Below are 12,490 nucleotides of genomic sequence, written 5' to 3'. Positions count from 1 at the left end.
TGTCTGGCTTGTGAGTAGATGTATTAACATGAGAAGATGTCAGGTGTGATTCGTGACATGCTTAAAAAGTCCATTGTACCAAAAGCGTTTTTATCTTTAAATGAACTTTCTTCTCCTTTCAACTTTGGTATCTGTGTTATTGATGGAGATTTGGAGTTTTTGACACTGAGTGGTAGGCTTTTTCCTTTATCTCCAGTGTAATGTACATCTGTAAAACATGATCTCATGTACTCAGCTCAAGACTGTCGGCATTCTGGGTTTTTATGAATTTGGGAAGACTTTTATGTTTTGCCTTGAAGTAGGAATCAGCTGTCCTTGATTCACAGAATGCACTTGAAATTGTAATTCTGCTTTCAGTGGAGAAGTATTTATTTGTTAAATCTAAGTTGTTAAATTCCTCATAACGCTTAGAGGATGATTTTTAATATCGAGATAAGGAAAAAAGTAATAATTGTTACTAGAGCTCTGCTTCATATTCTCAGTTTCTACCTTTTTTCTTAAAATATAAAATGTATAGAAAATTTACAGTCCTGCTGAGCTTGGCTTCTTTAGACTTGTTTACATTTAAACTGTAATTATGTTGGTGTGTATTCTGTGGAGCGAAGCCAAGGAACCTATTGGGATTTCAAGAGGCCTGAGGATGGGAGGAAAAGGTATGGTGTGCTTACTTCAAGGTGATACATTTTTAAGATGCATCTCAAAATACTTCATTTTCTTCAGGGAAAGGGTCATTCTTAGATACTGTTTATATGGGTGTGTTTATGAAGCCCTCTGAAAGCACCAGTGTGGAAGATACTTTGTAAATTCTGAAGAGCTTTTTCCCTTCCTGAGGTAGAACCCTGTCCTGAACCGTATTGTTTTAAAAGATAAAGTGATTTATTATTTTTCTTCCCTTTCTTCATAGCAATCAGACAGAACTTCCTGTCACTTTCTCTTCCTTTATGATGTCTCTGGAGGTGGAACTAGTCAAATGTCTCTTGACCATGAAGAGATGATGCGCTGTGCTCCTGGAGCCACCCTCAGGAAAGGGAAAGGGAATTCTTCCATGGTAAGTAACATAAACCTGAAATCTCACGGTTTTAAGTATTGCATACAGTTGGAATGTACTGCGAAAGATAGTAAGATCAAACATTTCAGTAAGATATGCCATTTGACAGACAAGGTTTTCTGGTCTACTGTTTTGCTGCTGGAAAGAGTGAAAATGATATTTTGAATATCTTTTATGAGCCAAAAAAATGGTGTTTTTTAGCACACAATTTTCTAGTATCAGTAGGACTTCCATAAGTACGTGGTTATCTTCATGAAGGTAGGTTTTTGTCACTTCGTTTATGCAATGTCATATACAATGCAGTTTTTATCTTGGTTAGGATTGTTTACTCTGGAATAAAAGCAAATTTGAAAAGCATCTTGGATAAAGCTAAATTTTAGGAAAACTGTCATATTCCTAAACAATATTACCAAATTTGGAATTTTGTTTCCCAAGGAAAGTACATCAGGATGCAGTGGAACACCAATTTGTCGCCAGGCCCAAACAAAATTGGAAGTCGCCTTATACATGTTCTTGTGGAGTCCAGATATTGAGGCAGTCCTTGTTGCAATGTCCTGTTTCCGTCACCTCTGTGAGGAAGCAGATATCAGATGTGGAGTAGATGAAGTTTCAGTTCATAATTTTTTGCCAAACTACAACACTTTCATGGAGTTTGCATCTGTTAGCAATATGATGTCAACAGGTAAGAACAATGAGTCTGGAAAATATCTTTCTCCTTGTGTAGTAAGATTGTTGGATTGGAGTTCTTTGAACAAGTTAAGATTCTTGATTAGAGTATAACTCCTGCTTTCATTGAAACGGGTGGAACAAAGTGGGAATTTGGCTGTCCGTGGTGATTTAAAAGTGTGACAGGGAGAACCTTTTTCGAAACACTTTAAGGGGTTATGTTCCTCTTGCTAATTTAAAAGTTAAAGTTCTCATATTTGATGTAGATAGCTGTTCAAAAACCTGTTTGATAAATATTCTGTTCTTTGTAGGGAGAGCAGCTCTTCAGAAAAGAGTGATGGCTTTATTAAGACGCATTGAACATCCAACTGCAGGCAACACAGAGGTAAGCCTTCTTATAAATTTATGTACATATCTGTTGGTTTTGGTTTTTTGGTTGGTTGATTTGGTTTGGTTTTTTTGAACACAGAAAAGACTGTTGCTTCAAGTAGTTTTGAAGTTAAATCTTGATATGTCTAATTTCAGGCCTGGGAGGATACACATGCAAAATGGGAACAAGCTACAAAACTGATCCTTAACTATCCAAAGACCAAAATGGAAGATGGGCAGGTATTTTAAGGAATTTAATTTTAATTTAGGCAACTAATTCTGTAGGAGGATGTAAGTTCCATGAAAATATTCCAGAAATCAGTCCTCTGTGTTCAGGATAAGAGAAAGAAATAATCTTACTTAAATTGCTGTAAGGTAGATGGAGTCTGAACTTATAAAGTAAAAACAATACTCTGGAATACTACTAGAGAAATTGTGCAGTGCTTTCCACTGGCAATCATGACTTAAATATGCTTTATCCTGGTATTCAGCAGGGAGTCATCCAGACAACCTGCTTTGGGCCATTTTTAGCCTTGTTTTTTCAACTTCTCCAAAAACAGTTCCCCTGGATAGGTTTCTGCTTTGACTACCAAAATAAACTGCAAAAGGCAAATCTTAAAAAATTGTTGAGACTGGAATTTTAAATGACAGGATTTGATATGGAATACTTTTAAATTCTGATCTCTCTCTGTTATTTTTGTTTAATTGAAGAGATTTCATCTTGAGTCGTTCTTTTTCAGGGTACCGAAAGTCTTCATAAGACAATTGTTAAGAGACGAATGTCGCACGTTAGTGGGGGAGGCTCCATAGACTTGTCTGACACAGATTCTCTTCAGGAATGGATCAACATGACAGGATTCCTCTGTGCCCTTGGAGGAGTGTGCCTACAGCATCGTAGCAATGCAGGATTAGCAACATACAGTCCACCTATGGGCCCAGTCAATGAGCGTAAGGGCTCCATGATATCTATGGTATCCACTGAGGGAAATGCAGAGACTCCTGTTAGCAAATTCATAGATCGATTATTGACTCTGATGGTCTGTAACCATGAGAAAGTGGGACTTCAGATACGGACTAATATTAAAGATCTGGTGGGTTTGGAGTTGAGTCCAGCACTTTATCCAATGCTATTTAACAAATTGAAGAATACCATCAGCAAGTTTTTTGATTCTCAAGGACAGGTAAAGTGTTGATATATTCCTTCACATTTGTATCTTAATAAAAAGCATCGGTCTTGTCTTTCACATAGGAAATTGAAATGAGTTGTCGGTTCGTGTTTTGTACAAAAAATCTGCAAACATTCTGATTGTTTGAGAGCATGCATCATGTAATTTTTGTATTTGATTCCAAGTTACATTTAGCATAAAGTAATTAAAAATATTTTTGAATTCTGAGTAAATTCTCAGACCGCACAACCTGTGAGAATGTTCTCAGAATCTCTAAGATTGGTTAGTGTTAATGTATTTTAATGACATATAGTATATTCTTTTGATCAGGTGATAATAGAAAAATGCTTATCTGTTAGATTTTGAAATACGGCAGTGTATTTGATAAACAGCTGCCTCCCTTTTTTTCTGTCCATAATTAAGACCAGAAACTTTCTTCCTGTAGGTTTTGTTAACTGAGACCAACACACAATTTGTAGAACAAACCATTGCTATAATGAAGAACTTGCTTGACAATCATACAGAAGGGAGCTCAGAACATCTTGGACAAGCTAGTATTGAGACAATGATGCTAAACCTGGTTAGGTAAGAAACCTTCTTGACCTTCCCATACAAAGTAATATGTTTAAGGAGGAAAATTACACTCTTAACCTTTTCTGCTTGAATCCATTGAGGAAGAAGTTGATTGTGATCCCCTTTCTTATGGGCCTAATAGGTTCACTATTCGTGGAGACTGTTTATACCATAGCATAAAGTGAGCTGACGGAAGGTGACTTTTTATTTATTTATCAGAAGCAACCATTCCATAGCTCACCTCCTTTCCTGGACGTATTCCTTTATTCTTTTGTATGCAGTTGGGTTAGTGCTTAGCAGTCAGCTGAAGGGCAGGCTTCTGTTCAGTTTTATACTGAAACTTTTTTGACTAGAAGAAATTTGGTACCCATCCTTAGCTGATATATAAAGGTTGGTTTCCTCACTTGGAAAAAACACCGACGCAAACACTGATCCGTTATGCAGGTCTGTTGTGTCAGCCAGCATGTAGGTTCTGAGACAAAGGTGACAAGATGTATCAGATGTGTGGGCCCTTTTTGGTGCACCATGAAGTATTTACTTCATCTTTTTGCTGTTTATCCTCAGGTATGTGCGTGTACTTGGAAATTTGGTACATGCGATTCAAATAAAAACTAAACTCTGTCAGTTAGTGGAGGTGATGATGGAGCGGAGGGATGACCTTTCATTTTGCCAAGAGATGAAATTTAGGTAAGTAAAAAATGTATGCATTGTGAAGTATTTAGGATAGTGTAACCTGGACAAGCGTAATTTTGTTCTGTTACATGCTTGTTTGTTTAAAAAAAAACAACACTTTTTCGTAACAGTTTATTTTACTCCTGTATTTGTCCTCACATTTAGTAATTTAGAATCTTGGTGCTACATTGAACTTTTATTTTGACTTTGGGGATGCTAAATATATGTTTAAAAAAAAAAATCTGCATGTGATGCAGGCTGGGGTATTACTTGGTACAGTGAAGATAACTCAGATTAAGTTCAGTGTGTGACGATTCAAATTTGAATTTGTAATAATTAAGATGAGGTAAATGGTAGTAAGTGTGCTTGAGGGAATGGATTGTTATTTAAAAACAAAAAGCAATTTTGTGTGTGTATATATATTTCACAGAAACAAAATGGTGGAATATTTGACAGACTGGGTTATGGGAACATCTAATCAAGCAACGGATGAAGATGTGAAGTGCTTGACAAGGTACGGAAGGATACTGTTATGCTGTTTCTGACGTTGCTGGTGGTGTTCCTGGTGTCATTTGATATGCGTGGAATTTCTTTAGTGGTTGTAATTTTAAGGAAAATGCCAAAATTGAAACTTTTGTGCAGCAACAGGATTGTATTTAATGTATAGCCTTAACTAACGTGGCTCTTGAGGGTTCTTTCAAAATGTTCCAATTTCTATTTAATTCTCCTTAACACCATTTCTGATTTAGCGTTAGGATTGTTTTAATTTATGAAGCTATGTTGTCCTATGATACGTTATAAAGTTTTCAGAGATTACAGTGTTACATTTGTACTTAAATGTTTTTAGCGACATGCTTGCTTTTCAGTTGTTGTCCTGCACTGCATTATGTGATTGCTGTTTTCCTGCTGGGCAGAATGCAGATCTTACTCAGGTAGACTTTTCACCTGCAACTAGGTGCGTCAGTGAAAGAGACTTGCTGCTTGAAGGGAAATGCTCAGGTGGGAGCGGAGAATAATCCTTCTGAAATCGGAAATGACTTCACAGCTCTTTTTTATTTTTACTTTTTCAGAGATTTGGATCAAGCAAGTATGGAGGCAGTGGTCTCTCTCCTTGCTGGGCTTCCATTACAACCTGAAGAAGGAGATGGTGTTGAGTTGATGGAAGCCAAATCTCAGTTATTTCTTAAGTAAATAGTGACTTTTAACTATTTTTGCTATGCAGTGGCTCCAAGTAGATGCACCATGTGATTGTTTACTACAAACTAGTTCAGCTAGAGTTTTAAAAAATAATTTTATTGTCCAAAGTTACCTCATACATATGTCAGTTCACCAATCTATCTCCTAAGTTTATGGAAACATCTTTATTTAGAAAATAATTATTAGATTTGGTTTTCTTTCCCCTTAACATAGACATATCTTTAATTCATGGGAGGGATTAACTGGGTTTGAAATTATATTTAACTGCAAAGGTACACCTGTGAAACTGATTCGCTTGGTCTGAGGAACTTTGTGTACATCTTCTAAGGGCATTGCCTTCCTGTTGTTTCAACATATTCTTTGACAACTTAGGCAATACCACAAAAAAGATTATTTGGGGCATGCCTTTTGGAAGGCTTACAGTTTATTTGTTTTTAGTGTGGAAGACTTCTCATAGTGTTGCCTTCATATAATCTGTTTTAATGATCCAAGTTGTTATCTTTTTCTTTAGATATTTCACGCTGTTTATGAACCTTCTAAATGACTGTAGTGAAGTTGAAGATGAAAGTGCACAAACAGGTGGCAGGAAACGTGGCATGTCTCGAAGACTAGCTTCGCTGCGGCACTGCACTGTTCTCGCTATGTCGAATTTACTCAATGCAAATGTGGACAGCGGTCTTATGCATTCAATAGGTAAAGTAATTGGAGAAAATTGTGTCATTATGTATTCCATTTATTTTTACTTTTTTTTTAGTAGTTTTATTGGATGTGTTTTTTGTTCTTTTTTCTTTTAAAATCAGGCTTAGGCTATCATAAAGACCTCCAGACAAGGGCTACGTTTATGGAAGTCCTCACCAAAATTCTACAGCAGGGAACAGAATTTGATACGTTGGCTGAAACGGTGCTGGCAGATCGGTTTGAGAGGCTGGTGGAGCTCGTTACCATGATGGGTGATCAGGGGGAGCTTCCTATTGCTATGGCTTTAGCTAACGTGGTGCCTTGTTCTCAGTGGGTAAGTTGACTCATGCATTTTATTTCCTATATTTTTTTGAAAATAATAAGATTGAAACTATTAGTGCAGACGGTTTGGAGTGTAACAATAGCCTACCAAAGAGAGATTAGACCTACCTTTCGTAATACTTAGCTTTTCTTAATACACTTTTTGAGAATATATTAAGTTCAGTTTTAAGAGATCTTTATAGAGTTTTATATTAAATTTTAGTTGATGTCTAAGTGATTTTATATGCATTTATTATAATGCATTTGTTTGGGTTGATGCTACTTATTACAGACTGTGTGCTGTAATGCAGAAAAACAAAAGTCTGTTTACTCCTCTGCGGAGATTTTAGCAAGATTAATTGGTCTTCGTTATACAGCAGAATAACTGCTTATCTATCTTGAAATTCTGAATTTGCATGAGGAGTTACAATGAGAGAGATTTTTAGACAGTAGCATAGGGATGATTTATGAAAAGGTTGTGTGTGTTTAATTGGATATTTACATGCAATGGCAAATTTAAAGCATTAGTACAAGCTTTAACTCGCTGCTCAGATTAACATTTCCTTGATTCTTTTAAGGATGAACTAGCTCGTGTTCTGGTCACACTCTTTGATTCCCGGCACTTGCTCTACCAACTACTTTGGAATATGTTTTCAAAGGAAGTTGAGCTAGCAGATTCCATGCAGACACTCTTCCGAGGAAACAGCTTAGCTAGTAAAATAATGACTTTCTGTTTTAAGGTATGTTACCTAACCTTACTTTCTGCTACAAATCACATCAACCACAGGAACAGTTTAGTAATATAAAAATACAAAGCTGTCTGTAGTGTTAAGCATTTGAGTAAATGGGTTAGATCAAAATAGTACAAAGTTGCCTTTGAAACTCAGTTTAAGTTAGTCATAAATCTCACTGACATCTCTTGAAAACGTAGGGAGTTCTGTGTTTAATGCTCGGTGAACTAATTTTTGTAGATCTTTTAAGCCCAACGAAGAAATACCAGTCCTCCTGGAACTAACCTTTTACCAAGGCTGCCTGACTCAACCAGTTGGGCTTAAGTTTGTGCTTTGTCCCTCTGAAAGTTTCCAATGTTATAAATGCTTCATCTCTCTTGGTCTTTGTGCTCTGTATTGTGAAGAAACCTGATTGATTGCTTAACAAAAACATTTGTGAGATTTGTGGACTTGAAAACAAATATAACTAGATATTTAGAAGATATAACTTGGTAAAAACAGCTAAATACTTGTACAAAGTTTAATTATTTTGAAGTTTTGACCTACATAATCTTCAGTCACAGTAAGTGTCTTAAAACCTGTGTCCATCTGAGTTGTATGATGATCTTTTATGTAAAGGGCAATTTAAAGAGGGGGAGATGAATTCCAAGCTCTTGTTTGTGCTTTCATTTCAGTATAAAATGTGAAGTACTGTACAGAGGTGGGGTGTTGAGTCACTGCGCTCCAAGAAAGATTCTCAAGTGACCTATATTTTCTCCAAATAATTAAAGTACTTGTAGAAGTTGTTCACAACTGTGTTATAGAAGTCTGTCTTATACCAAAACAAATCAAGTGTTTTCAGGCTGTCATAATTCACACAATTTTGTAGTGTCCCTATGGATTGCTATCTTAATCTGGCCTGACATGCTTCTTTTCTTTTTTCCATAGGTATATGGTGCTACTTATTTGCAGAAGCTTTTGGAACCTTTATTAAGAACAGTGATCACATCCTCTGAATGGCAGCATGTTAGCTTTGAGGTGGATCCTACAAGGTTTGAGATTCAAAGGGGGAAACAAATGTATTTATTTATAAACTTGTCTCCCAATCATCTTGATTCCCTTTTCCTTGTTGCAGATATTTTTCTCACACTTTCATGCTTTCCGCTCCTCATTCCACTAGATATGATCCTTGTATCTACATTCCTTACACCCAGGGAGAGTTTACAGAGCTGTCCGGTGCAGTGGGATGAGTTCTTCTGCATGTCCTCTAAGCCCTGAGGGAGTTAAGAAAGGCATAGAGCCCTTACAAAACGTCATCTACTTGCTCCTTCATTCTTTTATGTAGGCATTATGTGGGATTTTCCAGCAGTACCAGAAGGCATCTGCTTTAGGTTGCTGAATTAGTTACAGAAACAAGATGCAATGCATGCATATTGTGTGCAATTTTTTTGTTCTAATTTCTCATGTCACTTCAAGACTTGGATTTAGTAGCTGTTGTTCTATTGTTTTGACTTCAATTCTTAGAAAACTTTCAGTATTCTTGTTTTAAATAGCTTACCAAAAGGTAGGCCTTCTTTTTAATAGCTTAGCTCTCAAACATCTGTCTTTTATCTCAGAAACTGCTTTCAGAGAAACCATCAAAGTGATAGTGCAGACCTCTCAGAATGATGAATGCTTGTCTTTGTATGGAAGAGAGTCCAACTTAGGCCTATCTGTTTATTACTGAGTTTTAAATGACCTTGTACTTGTGCATTTTAATATATTCGTGGAATCTTTTGTGTGAAAGATTGTAAATGTTCCTATAAAAATTCTGTTTACCTTGTGGAATAAGGTTACTACTGAAAATACGAGTACAGATAGTGTGATTTGTTTGATTTCCAGTCTTACATTTATGGATCTGTTTCAGACTGGAGCCTACAGAAAGCCTTGAAGAGAACCAGCGGAGTCTCTTGCAAATGACGGAAAAATTTTTTCATGCTATCATTAATTCTTCTTCGGAATTCCCACCACAGCTTCGCAGTGTGTGCCATTGTTTGTACCAGGTATGCCTGCAATGGTTGCCTGCCCCTGAACTGTGGGGTTTGTTTTTTCAGTTCTGACAGCTTGGTCTGGTAATGGGTGCACAGTGGGTATTACTGAGAGACTTCTATCACAAGTTTGGTGAATAACAGGGATCTAAGCTTGAAGATGAGATGGTGCTTTAGGACTTGGGTTGGCAGTATGGAGGTGACTAAAATATTTTCTTTTTTTAAGGAATTGTATCACAGCTAAGAACTCAGAGCTAATAATCTCAGTGCTTTTAGCATATCAGTGGGAGACTAAAGATTAACTACGGAGGTAATGGTTATACTCGCTTCTATCAGTTTGTCATACAGCTCCCTCTGTAGGGAAGGCAGCAAAAAGGGAACAAAAAAAATCACTGCTGGATGGACAGAATGCAAAACCACATTTTGAATATAAAAGCATTGTACTTGTTTACTTTTATTTCTGATTTAATTGGTCTTCTGTAAAGTTAATTAACTTCATACCTTTGATAAACATCAGCTTTATGAATATAATAGCTACTTGTGCATTTATTAATCTTAAGTTCTCTGCATAAAAATATAAGCAAATTCTTCAAGAGTATTCATCTCTGCAGTAAACTTTTCCAAAGCTGTCTATGAAACATCCAGATCACAGCTCTGGGAGTGTTATTTACAGGTGGACACAACCTCCCACTTTACATCTTTGATAAAAGAGCAGGCTAAAAAGATTATAAAATGCTTGTAAATAAATAAATTTTAAAAACAACAAAAAGCAACAAAGCTGTATGGTTTCAGTGGGACAATTCTAGCTGAAGTCCTGAAGTCTAGAAAGCATGAATTGAAGCTTATTGTAGCGGAAGGGAATAAGTATCTAAAATGTTCTGGCTGTATTTGGTAGAGAGTTGTTGTAGTTCTGTGTGCTTCCTTAAATAAGCTCTTTTACAGGTGAAATCAAGACACTGCAGTATGCAAGCTTTATTCTGATCTCACTGTATCATGTCTCTCAATTAAGTTCTGAAAGCAGGAGTCTCTAGGTTGCTGTGGACAACTGTAAGCAAAGCCATTAACTTTTACTGGGAAGAATGTCCACTGGCATATGATTTGGTAAATAACATTAATCTTGCAACTGGAATGCTGCAGATGCTCTGTATTTTCAGGATGATTAGGCGGGGAGGAAAGTGTTATATTTGAGATGTAGGATGACACCAGAGTAGATTTTGGTCTATAAAGTAAAATATATTCCAACTGATACAGGCAACACATTCTCCTGGAGTTACTGTAGGGTTGCCTGCCAGATGCCTGGAGTACATTCTGTGTAATGGGCTGCTGTACTTCTTTAAATGGGTGACCAGACATTTTTCACGTGCGCAGAATTGATACATTAAGCCAGTAAACAGGGGGAAGAGAACCTGGAAGAGACCAAGATAAATAAACTGATGGAGTTCTCTTCATGAGGTGAATTACAAAGATTGAGTTTGTGACTTGTGGCTGAAGGTTTTTTTTGTGCTGTCATACCACAACTTTGCAAAAGAAAATTAGCAAACTGGGACCACTCCTTCGCGTGTTTCTGATTGCATTTATAAATAATGCTCCAAGAGAGGAAACCTTTAGAATGCCCCTGCCACATGTGGGACCTGTGGGGAATACAGTGTCCAGTCCTGGAGGAGAATGCTGTCACAGAAGAGCTGTGCACAGCAGTTTCTGAGCTGTGAGCCCCGAGGTGTTCTGGAGGAGCAGGTCTAAAGTAAAACAGGGAAAACAGACTTTCTGAGCCTTGTTTGGAAGGAGGGATTGCAAAGGAGTTATCAGCCTTAGCTGCGTGTGGGAGATTATTGTAGAAAGTGGAAGCAGACATAGAGGAAGAAAAACATTGAGCTAATTGTGAATAGTCACAAAAAATTCTACACTGTACATGCTATTAGGTTTTTGTAGTGAATGCTGTATTTACAGTGTTTCAATAAAAACCATGATTTGTTTCTGAAACCAGATGACTACTGGTCTTCTCCAAATCAAACAAACAATAATAATGAAAAAAACAAATTAGCTTAGAAGTGGAATTTTCAAGTACACATGCAAGAATACTCATCAGGTATTTTCTGTAAGAGGACGGTGGCTATTATGCTGCTACACTAATTAAAATTAGAATGTATTTAGCTGGATCTTAGAGACTGCACTGGCAGGTGCTTCTTTTACCAGCGCAGAGTCCTAATAAACATTTTCACCTGGACATGTACAGCTGACTGCTAGTTCTGCAGTAACTGCAACACATTCACACTTGCTCGTTTTCAGGTGATGTATGTTCCGGAATCTTATGTGGTCAAGAACGAACTGGATTATTGACTCTTGTACGAAGGAATGGTGCTGACTGTCTCATAAAAACATAGAAACATACCAATAAAACACACAAACATACATGATTTTTCTTAATAAAGAGAGATGGAAAGTTTAGTTCCTTTGAATGAAGTAGCCTGATGAACAGAGATGGATAAGACTGCTTCTGAAGTTAACTGTTTCTTTCTAGAAGTTACATGAGGTCAGAAATTTGGTGAATGCACCTTGGTTAAAATATTAGAAGGTCTTGAATAAATTTGAACTCTTCAGTTGGTTAGTTTCACTGACTTGCTTTTACTCTGTCATGTTTTTAAGCTTTAGGAGTTCTCTTCCACTTCTTTTCTTCTCTGATACTCTAGAGATTATATGAACTCTTGGTGTGTGCTTGCTGTCAAACCACTGAACATTGTGAGCTTTTCTACTGATAGAGCCCCAGTCATCTGGTGATGCTAGTTTACTGTTACGGCCAATATGGAAGATGGAGGATTGAGCTCCAAGAGCAAAATGTTCCTCTTTGGAGGAGAGCAGTATATAAGGCTGATATGCTACAGCTTTGCTCAGATCCTGATGTAAAATATGAGAGAATGTGGTGCTTTGTGGTGGGTCCCTTTGCCTTGAAATTAACACAATCAAAACGAATATCTTTGATGTAGACCTGCTGCTTTTCTTTTCCTCCATTTTTCACCGAAGTGTTTTTATTGTTAGTGTTATCAAAGTCATAATTACCGTGATGAT

General features: G+C 36.9%; 1 protein-coding gene across 4 annotated transcripts in view; it reads left to right on the top strand.

Moving 5' to 3' along the window:
• The window catches only part of NF1 (neurofibromin 1), an 85,324-nt gene that overhangs the window by 24,207 nt on the left and 48,627 nt on the right, over positions 1–12,490 (top strand). For all 4 annotated transcript variants that reach the window (XM_021415322.1, XM_021415320.1, XM_021415323.1 and 1 more), the window contains exons 17-30: positions 905–1,048; positions 1,484–1,730; positions 2,026–2,099; positions 2,240–2,323; positions 2,824–3,264; positions 3,695–3,834; positions 4,387–4,509; positions 4,925–5,008; positions 5,565–5,681; positions 6,203–6,384; positions 6,492–6,703; positions 7,269–7,430; positions 8,349–8,452; positions 9,307–9,442. In XM_021415322.1, the coding sequence (XP_021270997.1) occupies positions 905–1,048; positions 1,484–1,730; positions 2,026–2,099; positions 2,240–2,323; positions 2,824–3,264; positions 3,695–3,834; positions 4,387–4,509; positions 4,925–5,008; positions 5,565–5,681; positions 6,203–6,384; positions 6,492–6,703; positions 7,269–7,430; positions 8,349–8,452; positions 9,307–9,442 (2,250 nt within the window). The remainder of the gene's footprint in view (positions 1–904; positions 1,049–1,483; positions 1,731–2,025; positions 2,100–2,239; positions 2,324–2,823; positions 3,265–3,694; positions 3,835–4,386; positions 4,510–4,924; positions 5,009–5,564; positions 5,682–6,202; positions 6,385–6,491; positions 6,704–7,268; positions 7,431–8,348; positions 8,453–9,306; positions 9,443–12,490) is intronic.

The sequence above is a fragment of the Numida meleagris genome, chromosome 18 (genome assembly GCF_002078875.1).
Source record: "Numida meleagris isolate 19003 breed g44 Domestic line chromosome 18, NumMel1.0, whole genome shotgun sequence".
Taxonomy (NCBI): domain Eukaryota; kingdom Metazoa; phylum Chordata; class Aves; order Galliformes; family Numididae; genus Numida; species Numida meleagris.
This window is presented reverse-complemented; position numbering and strand designations above follow the sequence as displayed.